A 21,528-nucleotide genomic window follows, 5' to 3' on the forward strand; every position below is an offset into this window, starting at 1 on the left:
TCCCCAGGGCTCTCTCCCCTCTCCTCTTGCACATCAGAAGTGGGCTTAAGTGACTGGGTGGGAGATTCACACTACCAGGACTAGAAGGGGGTGGGGAGATGTTGCTACAACATCTGGCACTTCATCTCTCCACCTCTCCTGGGAACACCTCCTGTAGTGTATGTGAGGCTGTTTTCCCGAAGCAGAAGTCCCAAACTGCTGCAAATGGGAGTCTGTGTCTTCGCCTTAACTTCACAAAAAAAACCTGGTGATGAAAAGAGGCAGATCGACGGGCCAATGAGGTGATCAGTCATTAACGTTTGGAGGAACCTGAGTTAGTAGTGAATCTGTGTACTGAAAACCTCTCATTCTGCATTCTATGTATAGGAAAATAAACTCCACCCATTGAACAAGTGCATATGATGTAAGAAAACCAAACACACAAAGATCAACAGCTAACAACAAAAAAAGGCAGATAAAATGTTGCATGAGTATTCACATGACAAACAGGGCTCTTCCCTGTGCAAAAGGGGTGTTCTAGGCCCAGCCCTGGAAGAGACCTTATTAATCATTCAAATGTAACCTCTTCCTTTAAAGATGAGGCAGTCAAGACCCCAGAGTTCAGCAACTTCCCCAAGTCATCATTCCCTGTAATACCCCCATCCGTGTTCTTTCCATCACACATATTGCTTCCACGAAGCTAAGGAGTGTACTCAAATAAAGTACACAGTTATGAAAACTGGACCCACCTGCTTTTCAGGAATACATCCATACAAAGTGACAGACATCGGTACCCCTTACCTGAAGATACAGCAGGAGCTGTAGCATCCTATGGCCTGGTGTGTGAAACCAGGGAACGTGAAATAGGGACACACAGAGGGCACACACACAAACAAGCCGTACTTGCTATGTCCCTTACGTACTTGGTCATGCACTTCATCCTTAGAACTCAGAGCTGTTGCTGAAATTAGGTGTGGGATTTATGAGGTCGACACTCAAGTTTCATTCTCCATCCCAAATCCTGGTGGACTGTGGCCGCTGTTCTCTCTGCACGCAGGTAACCTCTATTTTCAAGCTCCCCCTGTGTATAACGGTCTCAATACGCCATCATCTAACTCTCAATCACACCTCGCTGTTCAACCCTCGTGGGATCTCCAGCTCCATATTCACTGCATGCCCCACCAATTCTGTGTTCAACAAGATTTCTAAATCTATGCCGTGTTCTAAATCAGCCCTCCACATGCCTGCCAATCTGTGACTCCCTTTTCTGGCTTTGATTTTGCAAGTGGTTGTGACAGTACAGGTTAGAGAAGAAGTCTTAGAGTTGTGTTATAAGCCACTCAAGCTTTATAGTTTACAAAGCATTTTACACCCATATCTCACTGGAGATTCACAACCACCTTGGAGGTGGACGGGGCCAGACTAATGAGTGTAATCAGTGCCCAGATTTCAGATGAGGAAACTGGCCTGAGTGGCAGGCCCCTCGTTTCCAATCTACCCCACAGTAGAACAGGCCCATAACAGTTCCCCTGCATCATGATGCTGCTGCAAATGGGCTTGGATGCTTCCATTTTGCTTTGGAAATGAAGAGGGAAAAACATTTACTGAACACTCACCACGTGCCTAGTGCTGTGTTTGATGCTGGTTCTTACAAGAGGGATAACCATAGCATCTCCACCCATGAGCAGCTTCCTCAAGGCCAGCAATGAAATACATGCACCTGTATCTTCAGTAGATAACACCCTCTGTTCTTCTTATTCCTATTTGTCTGAATACATCAGAGCAATCTCTCCACCAGTGTAAACTCCTAAACATAAGAGGAGGGTGTTGGGTGTACTTTCCTATTTGGTTTGACGTATGGATTTGCCAGTAAGATTATGAGTGATCATCACTATTTATGGTTCTTTCAATATCCTAAAAAATGCTCTAATTTCCCAAGGTGTGAGTCTAGCACATGCTTCTCGATGTCCAGCGGAGTTGTACTGCCAGGTTCCCAGACTTCTTTTCTCTCTCTTTTACTTAGTACTCCAGGAAGAAGTTATTTGTTGAGTATTTGAATGAATGAATGAATCAATGTCTATAAGGACTACTTATTCAAGGGATGTTATAGAAAAGGGATGAGACTATAAATTTAAATTTATTTTGATCATTAACTGCACAAAAGAAAGGGCTCCTTATTCAAGAAAAAGACTACACATGAGCAGAGGATGTCAAGAAAAAAGTTTACAAACCGAAATGCTAAAAGTTTCTAGCCCATAGATTGTTACTAGCTGCCAAGATGCCCAACACAGGGTGAGAGTCTCGGCAACTGAGAAGAGCAGAGATAAGAAGGCAAAGACTGTGCTTCTGCTGAGAAAGAATGTGGAGCAGCCACAGAAAAGAATCAGACAAAGGAAGTGGTTCTAGTGGCCTCCAAACTGAGGCAAAGGAAATACTTAGGACGTTTTCATTTAAATGGACTGGTCCTCAAGGACCTACTAAGCTCCTCAAAGCCCACAGTGAGATTCCTTGTCTAAGACCAACCCCCTCACCCAAGGACAAGGCTAAAGAGGAAAGCCACTCAAGCCAATGCAGGACCCAACAAGGAATGGGGCTGATGAGGAGGGAAACGCATAAATGAGCTTCTTGCTACCCTTCACTCAGCAACATCTGAACTGCACTGGGATTGGGGGAAGGCCATCCCCAGGGAGTGACCCTGAAAGTGACAGCCCCATTTGAGATATCACAGACTCCCACCAGGAATTCTCACTGAGGGAGAAGGGGACTTGTGTGAGGAAGATGGGGGCAATTCTGCCTTTCCGCCTCCCCAAGGACAGGTTTAAATTACACACGCTCACATTGGAAGGGGTGGGGGAAGGGTAGTGTGCCCTGAGAGCCTCCGAAAAAAAATAATTCCCCGGCCTCAGGGTCTACAAACTCTTTCACACTAAAAAAAGAAAAAAAAAAAAATATCCCACTTCCAACTTCTTGGTTTATTTGTGGTGGTTATTATTATTATTATTTTATTATTATTATCATTATGATGATTTAATGGAGGGGTCCTTTTCCAACATTTCAATTGATCAGATAGAAGGAAAACTGGGCAGAAAATGGGGTCAGGAAGGATGGGTTAGTTAGCCAAGGAAGAGGCCTCTCCCAGAAAAGAGAATGGAAGTGAAAACGTGAATCTGCAAGACAATCGCCACTCTCCTCTCTCGGAAAACTCACAGATGCCCTTATCCTCCCTGTTTTCTCTCCCCTCCTGGCTTAAGAATCCAAACCCAAACTCCAAACAGAGTGAAAAGAAAGTTGGCTTAACTTTTGGGAGAGAGAAGAGAGAAAGGAGGTGACTTTGCAAGCCAATTTGAGGATGGGAAGGTGCCGCAACCTGAGCCACTGACTAATTAAGGCAGCAGCTGCCCCTCCCACTGCTGCCTCTCCTGCTGGAAGGCAGCGTCTAGCCGGCTTCCTAAATCTGATTATCACTTGTTTTTACATGGTTCTCATGTGTCCTCTCCCGGCCCCCGCCCCCGCCGCACGACACCCCACACACGCTTCATAACCCCAAGTCCAAGATCATAACTCAGAAAACTCAGACTCAGAGGAGCCATCCAAGAACTCTCACTCCTTCAGTAACAGGTCGATGCCAACCTGAAACCTCTTCCTCTCTGAGCACTGGGTTTGGAGCACTTCACTGGAGTGATCCAAGAGATCTAAGAGGTATTTCCATCCTGTCTTCTCATTCTTTGACACATCAGAGAAGCACATACAGAAAGTTCAGCAGACAGTAGTAATTTTGGCAATAATTTCTTAAGAGGTTAGGTCTGAAAAAATAAAGCCAAATTTAGATTTAGATGAATTATCTGTGACTTCTTCTTTCCATCCTTCCTTCAACTAACATTTACGGAGCATCATATACGTACCAAGCCCTGGTACTGCTAGGTATGCAGAGATGAACACAGCATGGTTCCCTAGGAGTCTACCATCTGGAAGGGGAAGCTTACAATCTTACAATCATCTTTCTGGAAACTTTTTTGAGAGCAAGCACACTGTGGGTTCAGTACTATGCTACCCTTAGGTCACTTTCAAGGCCATGATCAACAGCTGTCCTGAAGCCCTCTCTCTTTCTTCTCCCAATGGCAAGCAATTTGAGGACAAGGTCCTGTCTTGCATTTCCCATGACACCTGGCTTAGAAGTTAAGTGCCGGGTAAATGTTTTTGAATGAAAGGAAGGAAGAAAGAGAAGGAAGGAGAAAGGGATATAAGAAGGTAAAACTCTTCTCTGATTCGTGTAGTAATGAACATCTAAAAATTAACAAAACTGGATAAAAGCCAAGTGTGGCAGAAAAGTTTGCCCTTTTCACTCTTTATTTTACAAGTACGTCCCAGGGATCATTCACTGTCCCTGGTCTGAGGACCCGTGTTTTCTCCGTAAGCCAGTCACAGGAATGGCGGTGGTGGCCCAACTCCAGCTGCTCATGGGAAGTGGACCCACAGAGTTGCTGCCAAGGCTGCCGGGTCAAGTTAGGAAGAGAGCAAAAGAGGGGCCTGACCCCTCTCACCCCCTCTCCTTCGGGAGACCTGGGGGTCAGGGAGGGTGGGCTAGCTAGCCAAGGAACAGGATAGGACCCTCTCTCCAAAAAGAATGTAAGTGAAAACGCAAGTGTGCAAGACGATCACCTCTCTCCTCTCAGAAAACTCTCAGATGCCCTCATTTGTTTTCTCTCCCCTCTTGGCTTAAGGATCCAAACCCAAACTCCAAAGGGAGATGTTAGCTGTATTGAGAGTGCATTTTTAGCAATCTTATATCTATCTCATTCCACAAAAGACAAAATGTTCACACCTCTGTTACATAGCACCTATCAAGCTAGAGTCCAGTGCATCTATTAAGATGTATTTATTCCCAGTAGAGCATAACTTCCTCAAGGGCAGAAACGTTTGATTGATCCTTCTTTTCAGTAGCAAGTACTCAATAAATGTTAATAAGTGGATTTTCCTCCTTTTTGCATAAGCAAATAAAACAGTGTTTCAATTAAAAAAATATTAACTGAGTTTGTACTGTGCACTGGTATATAAGCCCTGATCATTCTTTTCCAGAAATTCATTAGTTCAATAAGGGAATCTGACCATAAACCAATAAATATACGAAAATCTGGCGAGTATTGTGGGGAGGTTATGTATAAAGGGCTATGGTAAAATATGAAATATAATATTTTTTTCATCATGTTGTTGAAGACAACATTTATCATGTCACTTAGCATCTTCTTACTAGGAACTACAGGAGAAACTTTGTTCATGGCCAACAATTGATCTGTTTTCAATTCTAAATACTCTGAAATAGAAAACTGATTCTATTTCCCTTTTTGCTTTTGCTACCAGGAAGCAGAATCAAATCTATAGCCAACCTCTATAGGATCTGGACTGAACAAGGTCCCAGACTTGATCCAAAGAGTTAGGAAGCTATTTTCTCACCAGCAAAAGGACTGGGAAGGCCACAGTGAGAAAGGATCTTAAACAGGCAATGTTATATACTAACATTCCTTTGCATTTTATTTTTCTACCTCAATTTTCTTTTCTAGATTCCTCATTTATTTAGTAAATCTGTTCATATTGCTTGTAGCTTTTGGTAACCTACTTGAATTCCTCTTTGAAATGAGATGAGCAATAAATAAATAAATAAGATACATCAAAGGTTTTGTTGGTAAACAGAAGAGAATTTCATTCATGAGTACAATCATTTCCAAGAAATGGAAAACTCATACAGCCATAAGGAAAATGAAAAGAGGAAATACAAACATGGGAGGAGGGGCTGCTAATAGATATGAGCTCTAGGGCACCAGGATAAAAGGTGAATTTCTTTTCCTTTGCAAAATTTTCTTCATTAAGGTCTTCCTGGTGTATACTGTTTTCTAAGCAATAAATTTAAACATGGGATACCTTGAATTCTTTCTTTCCCTTCTGACACTTGGGGTGATGTGAAGATAATAGGCCCTGCAAATGTTACCATCACCAGGACTTCACCTCCACCCAGGTCCTTTCCACCAGGCTGCCCTCTGGACCACCCTTCCCTCAGGAGGTAGCTGTCCCCTCCTCAAAACAAGAACACCTATTTATCAAAAAATGGAGCTGCTCACTGTGCCAATCTGACAAGAGTGGCTCTCAACTGGAGACATGAGCCTTTCAGGTCTCACCAAGGAAGCTCCCATCTGTACCATTTAGAATCATCTGAGAGGCCCAGGCCTGGAGGAGGCCACCCATGAAGATGTGACAGAAGGATGGCACGACCAGGAAGGGTGTGCAAGAACAAGACCCTGTACCTTGCATTATGTTCCTGTCAAAACCCCAGGCTTTGCAGGAGAAATTAGAAAAGGTGAGATATATATATGGCAGTCCAGCTTTAGACCACCTATGCAAACAAGTCACTCATTGTCTGAAAGAAATCAGGTGGATTCTAAAAAGAAAACTGGTGCTGACCTAATGGAAATCAGGAAATAGGCCCAAGGAGAATTTTAGACTTAGCTTCTTTTCCTTATGTTTTACAGCCAAGCACAGCCAAGGGATAATTAAGTCTGTGTACCTGAGGAACAGGACCAGAGATGTGTGGAGCCAAATGATTTGGGTTTTGGACAACTGAGTAGGATTCCCCAGGATTTTCTTGGAAGAACCACCATTTGAAGGGCTGTCACTCAATGAGAATGAATATATTTGTAGAAAAATCTACATTTAGTAAAACTTCCTGACTAAAAGCTGTCCCAACTCATCCTCTCATTAGCTGTGCGACTTCAGGGACGTTCATTTAACTCTCTATATCTCAGTTTCTTCAGCTTAAAAACTAGGGTAATAACAGCAGCTCTGCATGTAGTCAGCGTTCCGTGTGCGTCAGCTATTACGACCTGTGGACGGAAGATCTCCCTGCTCCACAGAGAAGGAAGGAGCATCACTTCAGCTGACATCTCCAGGTCAGCTGCATCCTAGAATGACCCACCACCACTCTTCTCGCAGCCCGGGGCCCAGAGCTCTCTTCCCTTCAAATCACTTGAACGGACTAGACATGAGTATAAAGTAACAGCTTAACCATCTACACTGCCTGCCTCCCCTCCTCGGCTGACGGCCAGGACAGACAGACTGTGCGTCTGTATGTTCCAAGAGCCGGAGAAGCCTCCAGGGCTGGCCTGTCCCAGTAACTGGACTGAACAAGCCTGTAGACCAGTTTGATCCAAAGAGACAAGCAGCTATTTCCTTATCAGCAGAAAGACTGGGCAGGCCACGATGAGAAAGCCATCACCAGTCTCAGAAACCTTAAGGAGACAGGAGGTCTAACGGCAGAAGGCCTCAAAGAGCATTAAGTTAACCCAGTGTCTTCTACCAGCAGGGAGGGAGAAGAAGAAAGAAGGTGGCTGTGGAAGGGGAGGGTATGAATATGAAAGATGAAGCTAACCATGAAAATTTAATTTGTTAAAATAATGACTAGAGAATGACAGATAATGCACAAATTGTCTACATGCATTTATGGAATACATAATAAATGTGTGTATGAATATATATAACTATATATGTGTGCCATGATAAAAATTAATTCCAGCTTCTAGAAAGCATCATTGTTTGTCTCCCTGCTGGCAAGAACCCCGGAGCACAGAGGTAAATTTCACACTTCCTCTCGGCAGTCCCTCCACACAGACCACGTAGCTTAAGCTGCCCAGGTGAGCAAATGTCACAGAATGCCTATTCAGCGGGTGGTAAATTCCAGCCATCCCAGGGAAATGCCAAGTGGTCTCAGGTCACAAGTTTGGCAAATAGCAATTTGGGGGAGTAGGGGAGGCCCCCCCAGACGGGAGGAAGGGAACAAAAGAAAGAGGGAAAGGGGGAAGGAGGGAAGGAAATGAAAGGGGTTACAGTGTTTAGGGAAAGGCAAGAGGGCCAAAATATGCAAGGACTCAAACACAGAACATTTCTCATGCTTCCTGAGTTAAAAACAGCACCTCTGAATGAAAGAAAGCATGCTTCCACACGTATCACCCAGAGCGTTAATGAACTTGGGTTGCAAATGACCTCTCCAGCCACACTCCTGGCCCCACGGAATGGTCCTGTGGTGGGCACAGGGCTTTGGGAGCAAGTCTGCTGCCCATGGTACACAACTCACGACCATGCTGGAGGCCCCTTCCTGGGCTGCAAGCTCATTAAGAGTAAGGGCCACAACTTACACACGTGTATCCTCAGTCTCTTTCATAATGCCTCATAGAGAGAAGTTTCATAAATATTTGCTAAAGTAATAAATGGACCAAAATTGAATACAAACTGCAATTTCATCATTCCCTCTAGAAGGTCGAAAATGAAAAGGTCTAACCGGTATTGCAAAGCTAAACCCAACCAGGACAGGAATTCGTTTTTAACTTTTTTACTATTCAACCTGTGGGAGATAAGAGTTTTCCCCTAACATCTCCAGAACAGATGGTGTTCAAAAATATTTGGTCAAACTTGCTTAAAAACAATTAGGCCCCTATAACCTCCACTCAGGAAGGGCAACATTCAGGAGGTGACATTGTAGGTGAGGAGAAGGTATATTCAAATGGGATCTTGACAAGACGACCAATCTTTGCATATTTATGCCCAAATGGAAGCCACTAGGAAGATGCTTCTCTCTTGAGTGTAAGCCTTTAGGAGGTTAATCCACAGCTGTGGTTATCAAGAATCTGAAACACCTAGAAAGGGAGGGGTCACGGTAGAGTTAATGAGTAGGAGGGTGCGGGGGTCCAAATCAGGAGCAGAGGGAAGCAATTATTTTCATTCTTTATTATCGCTGTTGCTGGTATGATTATTGCTACTCTTATATTTTAGCTACAACATCTGTAACAGTCAGAAGTAACATGTGAACTCTCAACCTACATAATAACCCTTGCATCCTCTCCCCCAGAGTCACTGGGATGAGAAACTCATCCTGCGAAATTAATAATAGGCCTGATTCTTCAGCTGGTGGATCAGAGACCGGGCTGGTGGAAATTGAGAGGGAGAATTAATTCATAGATTTTCTAAGTAATGAGGGAATTCAACCTTTCTGACTTGTAGCTCTTGCACATTCATTCAATAGAAAGTTTCTGGAGGGTCTACTGTAGGACCCGGTCATTGCTCTGCGAGGCTGTAACAGCAATAAAAGGAAAGCATGAGAATCCATTTAAGAATAATAATCACACATCAAGAACATCTTTCCTAGTGTAACTTTCTAAGAAGAAAAATAAAGTAATATGGCTTAGGCATGAGCATGACGACAGCCCCTTCCTGCCTTGGGCTCCAGCAGGCTAGATGGGGGAGGGGAAGCAACTATGTGTGTATGGGCAGGAGGGGTACAAATTACCAAAATTAATCCTCTATTTTTGGAAGACTTGCAAAAGTAAGGCAGCTTGCGGCCCCTTCAGACATTCCTCTGAGAGAAGACAAGCGGCCATATAAGAAAGTGGGTATGTCTGAAGGCCCCAAACCTTCTTCAAGTGTTAGAGAAATCAGACCAAGCTCAACAAAAACAAATGTCAATGCTGTTTAAAGTACATCAAGGTTCTTTGGGTTAAAAATCTCCCCAGGGGAAAATGACGTGCTCCCTCTAAGAGCGGAGAGAGAGAGAAGAACGAGGGTTTCTGCAGCAACTTCAGATGATGTGATTTGATTCATTCAATACCATAAACCATCAACCGGAATAGTATTTATGGAACACAGAGGAAACAACACAGGACCAACGACGAAGGGAGATACAAATTAACATGCGTCCGTGTGAGTGCGCGCGCACGCACACACACACTCACCCACGTGCTTACACGCTGCCTTCTGAATTTCACTTCTGTATGCAAAACCACCACCAGCGATGTCTGCACAGCACGGGCACTTTGCATACCGAAAATGCGGCTCAGACCCAGTGCATGAGCAGACCCTGGGCCCGGCTCCCTGGGGACAGGCCGCCGGCACCCTCACTCCCTCACTCCCTCACTCGGAGGCTCTGATCGCTGTGGCTGTGAGCGTCCAAGCCCATCCTGATAGGTATTTTAAAAAGGAAGGGTGGCTCCCCACAGTGTTTTTCCCCTGTGGGGCGGGGGTCGTCTCCTGCCACCCTCTAAGAGAAAGGAGAGTGAGGTCAGCGGGGATAGAGGAGGTGGCGGGGGAGGGATGCAGCCAAAGAAAAGGGAAATGTTGAAGCCACAACCAAGCCCCACTCCGGGGACACTTGGCTTCCCGGTCCCAGAGCGGGCAGCCCGCGCCGGGGGTCTTGGGGGCTCGGGGCTCGCGCGGGAACGTGGTTCCGGTCCCCCAGCCCAGAGCGAACGGCAGTGCGGGCGCAGCCGAGGCCCCGGGCGGGCGACGTGGAGCTGGCGGCCCGGCGCTGCCAAGCGTCCCTTCTGCCGCGTGCATCAGCCGGGCGGTGAGGTCCACAGCTTTGCGAGGGGGCTTCGCGGCCTCCCTGGGCCCCTCCTCGGAAAGGCGAGTCGTGCGGGGGCTTGCAGCAAGACCCAGGCGCCGGCTACCCAGGCCCAGCCCGCAACATTAGGATCCTGCCTAAAAGGGGCCTCTCGCCTTAGCACAAGGCCATGTGGCTCGCTCCCTGGCTCCTCCACTGTTTCTTCGCATTTTCTTAAGTTCCAAAAGTTTTATTTTGTGATGCATCCCCTTAAACTCCTTCCAGACGACGCCGATTTCTCCTTTTCACTTGGTCTAAGCAAGCACGCTCTCTCATTTCTTGGTTTCTGTTGCTGTCGTGGGTTTTTCCTTTCCCCCTTAATTGGCCTCAAGACGAAGCTGCTTTAATTTATTCCTCACACGATGTGCTTACTTCTCCGGCCTTTATACTCGGTGCCGCGCGCAGCATCACCACCCACCCGCACCCACCCAGGCATTTCCCTCGCAAGGGGTTAGGGATTACAGGCACCCTAGTAAGCGGGCCACACAAAGGAAAGCTGTGCCAGCGTTGCCCGCGCTTTGTTTTTAAATGTTTATTAATGTAAGCAGGGTGCACGGCCCTAGAGCCTCTGCATGCAAATTCTGTAGAAAGGAATTAACGTCTACACCCTCATATCCATAGAGAACCTTTCAGAATGGATGTAGGCTGGGCTCATCATTGGGGTCGCTGAGAGGCTTTCTTTGTTAGGGACAAAAGATAAATGCAAACTTTCAATTCTATTAACAATGAGAATTATAAGGAGGATTCTCTTACAGTGACAACACTTGGTCTCAAATCCTCTAAACTCCTCAAAAAAAGACTGACTTCTCTCTCTCTCTCGGCCCTACCAGCAAAGGCCACTAGGTAAATTTATTCCTTTGACCTACTGGCAGATTCAACCCAGTCTCAAAACTCGACAAATACAGAACTTCACTCTCACACTTACTGGACCACACTTTCTTAAGGAGAGTCAAACATCTTTGTAAATATCCTCACTTTAAGTTTCCAGAAGCCTCACTGTCAGTTAGGTGGGAAACAGACATTATCTTAGTATTTCAGCTGAGGCAGACGGTGAACAAGTAACTCCAGATTCCAAGGTGAAAACAAAACCCAAGTTTCCTGACTTCCTGGGCTGTACCATATGAACTTGCAAAGGTATAGTGCACTTGCAATCCTGCAGCCGTAAATCTTCAGATTTTCCAAAAGCAATTTCCAGTCTAGAATCCAACAGCTACAAATAGTATGCAAAAGAAACATTATTTGCATTCAGTCATAGAGTCAACAAGGTGGATTAAACTGGGACTGGCCTCCAACTGGCCTTGTAAATGTAATGCTGAAGGCTTTAATTAAAAAAAAAGAAAAAACCAGTGATTTTTTTCCCCTCCCAGTTTGCCATCTCCAATTCAACTTGACTGATGGAGGCAGCTTTACCATCACCATAACCAGTTTTACATGCCTGTCTAGAATAGATATAAGGAGGCACAAAATAAATTAGAACTGCCATAACAAGAAAAAAGAATTTTATCGTATAAATGCTCCACCTGCCTTCTGTCCTATGAAGCCAGACCTTGGCAGGGACCATGTTGGGGCTCATGATCCATGGAATGTGGGGTCAGATTAGCGGCTCTCGAGAGCTGCCCATTCGATGGGTGTGGAAACCCGAGACCAAGAGGTTAAATGGCATTCTCAAAATAACAGACAAACTTGGAGGCAGTCGGCGTTAGGCCTCAGAACTCCTGCCTCTGGGTCCAGTGAACTTTTGTCACAGTCCTCTGTACTTGTTCCATTGTATTCTAGCTATAGAAAACAAGGTGGCTGCTTCCACCCACTCATTCTATTTTAGGCAACATTTCAGATTTTGTTAAGAATAAGGAAACAAAGCATAAAACAGGGAGTTAGGGAACGAAAGCAGCAAAAAAGAGGAGGTAGCCGGGAACCAGCTCGTCCCAGCTCCCAGCAGTGGGACACTCCCAGAAAGAGATGCCTTAGATATGCTTTACTCTGGAAGATGGCTATCCAACAGGAACAAATTTCAATTGCCACAGGACTACCAGATCAAGTTTGAGTAGGGAACAACCATGTGTCTTCCTTAGAGTGTGCAAACTACACCAAAAAAGGAACAAAACAAAAGTTTATGCCAGAACAATCATTCCATGGCCAGGCTGTCCAATACGGTAGACACCATCTACATGCGGCTATTGAGTACTTGAAGTCCAGCTAGTCCAAACTGAAGTCATGCTGTAAATGTGAAACACGCAACGCGTTTCAAAGCCTTAGTACACGCACAGAAAGAAAGTAAAATATCTCATTAATTTTTATGTTGATCACGTTGAAATATTGTAGACATATCTGGACTAAATAAAACGTATTCTTAAAATTAATTTTAGCTGTTTCTCTTTTTACTTTTTTTAACGGGCTACTAGAAAATGGAAAGCCTTAAATTAAAAATTATATATGTGTTCACTGAACAGCACTGTTCTGTGGGATTCTCTCCCTACAGTCTAGGATTGAAGGAGCGGGGTGCAGGAGCGTTGGGATGCCTTTTGCTGAGCCCTAGACTTGTCTCTGTCTCATAGAGACAACCATTTAAAGCATTTATAAAAGCAGGGTCAGGAAGCATTTCCGTGAGCCTCGAAACCTCCTGGGCAAGAGCTTGTAGAACACTCAACTTGACAGACGGAGCCAAAGGAATGAGAGGGATGGTCACCACTCTGCCATGTGGTTTCGGAAAAATAACCGTAGTTGCCAGTTTTTGAACACACTCACTGAACTGTGTGCTCTATATTGTCCTGCTTAGTCCTTCCAGCAACCCTACGTGGTATTATTATCTTCACTGTACAGAGGAGGAGGCTGAAGCCCTGTTAAATCAAACAACTTACTAATGTTACTCGACAAGCAAGGATTCGAATCGAGGTTGGTTTGCCTCAAAGTCCACACTTTCTCTATCCTACAGGATTGCTATTCAAAAAATTGTCCAATCCTTTTTGCAAAAGTCCTCCTCTCCAGGAACCTGACATCTGAATTCCCTGCAGTAGAGATTCATTCCTTTGACTTACTTTTTTTTTTCTCTTTAAAACACAAATAGCTGTGAAAGAGGTTTTACATAAATCCTGATCATGCACATTTCAATTCTAATAAATTGATCAAAATATTTTTTCTTGATCAAAAAAGACAAAAAATACAGCAGAGCCCTAAACGTGGAGAAGAAACCTCACTGACTGGAGAAAAAGGTTGAAAAAATGGAAGGCTGGGAGTGCTGAAGACAAAACTCACTGTCATCCACAAAATGACCTAAGAATACACCTACTACAACCACTCTGGAAAACAGTGCAGCACTTCCTCAAAATGCTGAACACAGAGTTATCATGATCCAGAATTCCACTCCTAGGTATATATCCAAAGAAATAAAAACAAACATCCACACAAAACTTGTATGCAAATATTCATAGCAGCAACAACATATGGAAACAACCTAACCGATTAGTGGATAAACAAAATGTGGTATATCCATACAATGGAATATTATCTGCCTCTAAAAAGGAATGAAGTATTGATATATGCCACAGCATAGATGAACTTTAAAAACATTATGCTAAGCGAAAGAAACTAGTAACAAACCATATACCGTATGATTCCATTTATGTGAAATGTCCAGAATAGGTAAATTCATAGTGACAGAGATTAGTGGTTACTAGGATTAGGCAAAGGGAGAAATATAAACTGACTGGTAACGCGTACTGGGTTTTCTGAAGAGTGAGGAAAACACTCTAAATTTAGGTTGTGGTGATGGATGCACAATTTTGTGAATAGGCTGAAACCACTAAACTATACACGTTGAAAGGGTGAATTTCATGGTATTTGAAATATATCTCAAGAAAGCTGTAGAAAAAAGAATAAACTTACTATGTATCAAGACTGTCATTATGACGAAGATAAAAATTTTTCCTAAATAAGGAACATACTAAGAAGACAGGAAGAGGTCAGGGTGCCCTAAACTCACTTTCTGCTTTGAAACTTTGTGAGTGGAATGGATGGGCTTATGCGTTTTCAGAAGGAAAATATTTTTAACTATGATTACATAATATCTCAGTTGCTGATGCTAAGAAAACATCATCGCTAATCCACGCCATTGTAGCTTTTCCAGCGGGTGTTGTCCAGACAGCAGATAATTAAAAACCTTTGTCCTAGCTCTTACCTATTCTTTTTTTTTCCCCCTCTTCTTCCAACCTAGTTCCAGCCTTTTGGCCAGATACGGCTAATTCTCACTTTAAGAGAATGGCGAGAGAAACAAAAGAAAGCAAATCTTAAATTCAGCAATTTTGTCTCTTTTCAGTACAGAATCACAGAGTCTTGAAATTGGCTTGGTCTTTAGAGACCATCTGGTGCAAGCCTCTCTTTTTCATATAAGGAAACAGGGCCAGAAATAATAAAAGCTAAGAGTTATTGACTCTTTACTCTATGCCAGGCACTGTAATTTACATGTATTACCTCACTGAATCCTCACAACAACCCCCTAAAATAGGTACCAGATTATCTCCATTTTATAGATGAAGAAAATGAGGCACAGAGAGGTTTGGTAATTTGAATAAGGTCACACAGCTATAAAGCAGGCGATCTGGAATACAAACCCAGGCAGTCTAGCTTCAGAGACCAAGTCCTTAACCACAACTATTATAGCTTCTCCTAAAATTATTTACCCAATTTGCCTATCATCTTATAACTATTTCCTGGTAGGTCCAGAACTAGTACAGGTATGAGGCATCCATCTCAGTACCCACATAATGACAAAAGTGTCAGTGGAAGATGAGGTTGAATGTATGACCTTAAACCATAAAGGATAAATTTTTCTACCTGTTGCAATCTTGATTTCCACCAACAGTTGAGAGATTGAAACAGAGCTGTCAGAGCTAAGAAAACCTTCTGGGAAGTCACTACTGACCTTATTCTGCCATAAAAGGAGATAGCTTTTATAATCTTATGACAGTCTACACCTGCACTTTTTTTTTTTTCCTGGAAGTCACTCTGCCAAGTTCTAAAAAGTGACATATCTAAGATGCAGATGAGCCCAAAAGACTCGACCAGAGATTCTCTTCATGAGAGACTAGTGACTACCATATTACTTAATTATATACTAGGAGACCCGTTTCCACTATTGGCCTGAAAGAGTTAATACAATGTCATCCTACGAAATGGAACAGGATATGAGTCCTGAGATAATTTATTATAGAAAATACAGCACCTTTTATTTATATAGCCCAGGGAATTCAAAACACTCTGCAAACAACTCATTAATCCTCTGCTTATTTTATTTATCAATTGTTGCATTCCTTAGACCTTGCCACATCGTCTCAGATAAGGGGCAGAGGTGGAGCCAGAATTACTATATTCCTCTAACCCAGGCTGAAAAGGCAATGCAAATGGCCGGGGTGCTCTCAGGGTCATAGGAAACTAAAGAAGAGCTATCTTTGGGAGCTCGACCTAGGACACTGCCTCTATTACGTGGCGGTTGGGTGAATTTTTTTTCTATAAAAAGGAAAAGGAATAAAAGTATATGTAGGTTTACTTCACCAAGTTCAAAATGTAACAGTAGACATCTAAAAGAAGTTTGAAACCAAAATAATGCCAAGTTTTCCTAAGGCATGCAGGTAAATGATGTCTCGAAAGAAGCCAGGCTTATGCTTTAAATTAAAATGAAAATGCTTTCCTCTTTAAATATGTTCAATATCCAGGTTTGGGTTTGTTTGCTTGTTTAGGCCTATTTTGTAATTTTGCCAACAACAACAAGCAAAAGTTCATGGATGTCAGTAGAACACAGGGGCAAAAGCCTGTGAAAAGGCCTGGTCCCCAGCATGGAGCTAACTACACAAGCAAGCAATGCCCCCCTCGGCCGGCTAGCCGGAGTGCAACCTGCCACCCGACCCGGAACGCACAGCCTCCCTGCTCCCGGCTCGCGGCTCCCCACACCCCACACTTCCTGGGTCACAAGTCTCTCTCTGCGTTTTCCTTCTCACGAATCCTCTTCCAGTCTCCTCAGTTTAACCGAAATCTCTCTCATTTCCAATCCTCACAAACACTCCTATCGTTAGAAGAAATGACACCACATTTCCAAAAGTCGTATTCTGGTAGGTATGTCCAAACGGCTCTTCGCAGCCTCCTGCCCACCTTTCAAATGCCAGAATTTGTCTAAACCCACTTCTAAAAATGGAACGCACAAAAGTGACTAGAGAGAAGGGACACATCAGAAGCTCACATCCTGTCTCTCACAGAGTCCTATTACTGTAGGACTATAGCTTATATCCAGATTATAACAAATAACATATAGTCTAACCACATTACTTCTGCCTTAACACGTCGCTGTGCCTGAAAGGCAGCGTTCAAGGACAACTGGCTTGTGCCTTCCCTTCGTTTGCACCCCTTTTCTCTCTCTCAGCCCCTTCCCCGCAAAAGAGAAAGACCAAATCTTGAATCCCCTCATCAGCAAGAAAAAGTTTTTGCATTTGCTTGCTATAGATGAACTTCTAGGAAAAGTCACTCCTGCCACTTCGCCCCCAAAAGGAATCCGATCAGAAGCAGCTCCAAATGGTCTAAAAGTTATTTCACTCCAGTTCTCCGTGCAAGGCTAAGACCATCAGAAGTATTTCCCTGCAATACACGGCCTCCTTCCATAGTGCCCCTGCACCTACATATACAAACACAGACACATGTGCATGCATGCACCGCGCACGCACACACACACACGCACATTATTCCCCAATGCTATAAAGAGGAGACAAGTAGAAGTCCCAGAATGTAATCGTTCCATTACAAAGAAGTGGCAGGCGAGAATAATACGGGAGGGTGTCAGAAGTGAAATACAGTAGTAGATTTAAAAACAAAAACACAAAACTACAGTTCTGTAATGGGGGTGTTAATTAAACACAGAGAAGAAAGAAAAGAGAGAGAATGAAGGGTGTTAAGGAGGCAAAAAAAATAATTTTTTTAACCTCCTTCAGTGACTTGATTTGAGTTAACTTCAGTACAGATAATACGCAGAGGAAAACGGGCTGAAAAGCGCCACAGATAGCTGCTATGTTTTAAAATTAAAACCGTTCACAACAATTCCAGCTACTCATTGCTATCTATAAATACTCTCCTTAGTAAATGGCACCCAATTTTTTGCGCATGTTTTCCTAATTTTTAAACCTGCATGAGTTTTGACATAAAAGGAAAAAAAAATCAAGAAACATTTAAAAATATATTCAAGGTCTTTTTAAGAAATGCAATATGTTTGACTTTTTTCCCTCTCTTCTATCCCATCAACCCCAATACAACCACATACACACGTATGTAAAACAGCCTATTGCTAATTTGTTAGAAAACAACAAATGGCTTTCAAAAAAAAAAAGAAAAGAAAAAGAAAGTGAGATATTAAATAGTCCAAAACCCTATATTAAAAACCTCTATGTTCCCAGAAGGAGCAAGCAAATAAAAGCCACTTTTGAAAAACACATTGGTGTAGGTCTCGACAGGGTTGTCTTGCTGTTGTTTGAGAGTACCGCTGAGTATTTTGCGGGCATCCTTTTTTCTTAGCATTTATTTAAAAAAGCCAAAAAAAGTATCAAAATAAAAACTTACCCACACTCTGAAGCAAGAAGACACATGGGTTCGTTTTTGTTTTTTTTTTTTTCAATATCCCCACAGTAATTTCTGACTTAAATACCCATCAATCAACTGTAATTTAGACGGTGCCGCCTACCTTGGGTGTTGTGCACGTGTGTTTCTCTAAAGTTCCAAAAGGTTGGCAAGACAGTCAACTAGTTTTCCTGCTTATTTCTGAGTTTTCTAAATAATGTCATTGACCAAAAAAAAAAACACAAAAGCAGCAAATGAGTGCAATGAGCAGGCCCCTCTCAGAGTCGTGCCTTTCCTTCCAAAGACTTAGGTGAGCCCCATGTGTGAACTTCGTGAGAGAAGACAGAACGAAGCCCATCCCGCATCAAGGAACCTCGCCAGTGCTGGAGATGGAAGCTCAGAAATACTCATTACATGCGAAGGGGCTTCAGCATACCAGTAGGAAAGTCTCAAAACCACGAAGGAATGTATGTGAACTGAGCATCCTAAGCGATCTTTCCATTAGCTTTGTATCAAGAGGGAAAAAAAAAAAGCTCCTACAACTTTACAGATACTTTATGTGTCTCCGACACATCCAGTGCATGGCAGGTCTGCTGGCCCGTCGATTGGGGGTCAGGCAGAGCCTGAGTAATGGAGTAATCATGCTTTAGAATCAAAGGGTTCTTTTCAACACACCACAGTTGTCTCCTACCTTTAACACAGAACACTCAACATTCCAGAAGAGGTTTCTTCCTTCCCCTTAATCCTTCCAACATACAAGGTGAGGAATAAGGAGGAAAGCTTTTTTCTTTCTTTCTTTCTTTTGTCTTACTTTTACCCATGGGTGCCCTCTCATTCCACAACTCTGCGTGTGTGTGTGTGTGTGTGTGTGTATTTGCCCTTAACACGGGGGCATTGATCCTTATCATTTTCAATATATAGTCCTCAATAAACTATTTTTTTTAAAATAGTCTAGAGACAACACACAAAACCTTAATTTAGATTTTTAAAAATCTCCAAACATTAACGTCATTCAATAGAAAAGGTAAAAAATATAATTTACAGTCCAACAATAAATTCCACCTTCAGAGTATTATTTTGACCAATATAGCTGCTTCCTATCACCATACTTTAGCCAATATGGATAAGGAGCAAACTCTTTAACTCACACCAGAACCGGATCTCTATTCACACCCACCCACTTTGATCTACTGCCTCAGTAGGTTTTAATTAGAAGACTAGAATTAAACACTTTGGCCACAATGTACACTTAAGTGCCCTGACGACCTTTCCTTTCAATAAAAATCTGATAAAGTGTCTTCAAAAATAACCTCTTTAGCGTAGATTATCAAATATGCCTTTATATCCTGATTCTACATTTTACGAATCAAGATCAGCAGGAACGCATACTCGATTAGAAACAAATTCCTACAAATCAAATATTCAAAGTAAATAAGCATCAGAGATCAAGAGAGAAAATGGGAAGGAAAAAAAAGAAGAGAAGAGAAAAAAATATATACACACTTAAGGTTTCCTGCTCTGGGCTAATAGAAAAAAAAAAACTAAAAAGTGTGACAAACTGAAAAAGCTCTTTTGATATTTGTATGCACAATCCATAAATCTCTGAAAAGGTGTCTCACGGCTAAAATAATGCAATTAACAGCTTTGCAATAAGGTTAGGCTTTGGCAAGGCAACCTGGAAGGCTTAGGGTCTCAACATCCCTGGTCAGGTGCTTTGTCTAGGATGTTATGCACAACACAAATAACATCCAACAAAGGAGCCGCGTACTAATTTTCCATACATTTCAAAACCCAAATAATTACATCTTCCATCAACAGCCACATCTTGAAACTATTTATTTTTTTAAAAAGAAACCCAGAGAGCTGGCAAAAAGAAAATCACTCTGTGTGCCCTCTTCCCCCCACCCCCTTTTTTTATGTGTAACTATCAATGTATATCAACCGGGCATGCAATCATATTTATTGTCACTTTCATTCATGTCATGCCCTTGCTTATATGGTTTAGATATGAATTATTGACTGTTACACTCCTTGTTGTAAAAAATAAATAAATAAATAGGATGGCAGGTACTTCACACTGCTCTCAAGCGAGCGAGCAAGTCAGAGGCCAGCAGAAGCTCCCGCATTATATAACCACCCCTCGTTCCTCAGCTTTATGCCCTGGTTTCAGATTGCCTTCTCAACTCTTTCTTTTTACAAGGGAGAGATTCACCCACTTTGGAAAATTAAGGATTAAAATAAACAAACAAGAGGATGTTGCTAACTGTCCTTCCCGGAGCATCTGTTGTTTAAGAATACCTCTGATTGATGACTGCTATTTTTTAATTGTTGCTTTAAAATTTAAATGCCCTCCTGGGATGTGTTATAAGTGTGTTAGTCCATGATATGAGGTCTAGAAAGTAGAAAAACAACAGAATGAGTGATCTCATGGCATGATATTCTCTTAAATCCAACGATTCTCCCTGGTATAAAATCACAGGGCACTCGAACACCAATAACCTGATGTTGTATGGCGCATTCACAAAGGTATTTGACAGCACTCTGCTGAGAACCCCTAGCCTGCTGCTTCGTGTGATTACAAGAAAAAAAGAAAAAGAAACTTTAAACAGTTTAGCCCTCATGCCCAAACTCCCAAAAAATAGGCTTTTAAATATGGGCCAAAATATACTCCTTCAGGAAATGGACTTTTACTTTCATATTTTTTCCCCCAAAGGCACATTATTCTACAAATCTCCTTTCAGAACCTATATTTTAGCCCCAGTTTCAAAGAGGCCAGGAAGAGAGTTAAAGAGAATAAACCAGTAATGCTTGACAATAGCTGTCAAGAAAACTTGGTGCTTTCTTTTACAGGAAGCAGGGCCACTCGGACTTCCTATTGGAATATGAGATCAATCTTGAGAGGACTTCTATTCTGAAATTTTAATATTTAAATAATGGGTTCAGTGAGTCAATGGGCCAAAGAAAATGCCCAAATGTTGGAATCTCATTCCTACCTGTTTTTTCTTTGATTTCACACAAGACATTGAACAAGGCAGGCTTCATTCTGTGGCAGTTTAAAGCATGTTTTCTGCAAGAAAGAAATAACAACATAATAGCTTAGGTGGACTTTCAAGATCAAACTGCTGATAATGCACAGGGGAACAAAATGTGAACATTTAGCCAAAATTATATATCAAGCATAACTCTGTGGCATGCTTCAACTGTTTTATGACTTAATATACGGAGTCCCACCATAGAAAAAGAAATAATGTTAATTAGCAGGGAGAGAGTAGGGACTCAACTACAGAACAGAACTAACCTAAATTATGCCCGTTTAGGCAGAGGTTTTTTTTTTTTTAAGTAGTTTAATCAAAGTGAAATTCTTAAACCAATAATCCTATCTGGGGCAATAAATAAAGCAAAGCCAAACGCACGGGTTAACAGTTTTGTATAAACTATGCAACCAACACAGCCTAGGAGCTGTCTGCCTCTTGGTCTGTGTGTGTGTTTTCAAATTTAATTCATCCATGTGTTCGAATTCATTCCGCAGATGCCCCTGTATT

At 42.6% G+C, this 21,528-nt stretch overlaps 1 protein-coding gene across 7 annotated transcripts in view; it reads right to left on the bottom strand.

Moving 5' to 3' along the window:
* Positions 1-21,528, bottom strand: part of PBX1 (PBX homeobox 1) — a 308,844-nt gene that overhangs the window by 283,568 nt on the left and 3,748 nt on the right. For all 7 annotated transcript variants that reach the window (XM_008514481.2, XM_008514478.2, XM_070608177.1 and 4 more), the window contains one exon: positions 20,980-21,053. In XM_008514481.2, the coding sequence (XP_008512703.1) occupies positions 20,980-21,053 (74 nt within the window). The remainder of the gene's footprint in view (positions 1-20,979; positions 21,054-21,528) is intronic.

The sequence above is a fragment of the Equus przewalskii genome, unplaced genomic scaffold (assembly GCF_037783145.1).
Source record: "Equus przewalskii isolate Varuska unplaced genomic scaffold, EquPr2 ChrUn-3, whole genome shotgun sequence".
Taxonomy (NCBI): domain Eukaryota; kingdom Metazoa; phylum Chordata; class Mammalia; order Perissodactyla; family Equidae; genus Equus; species Equus przewalskii.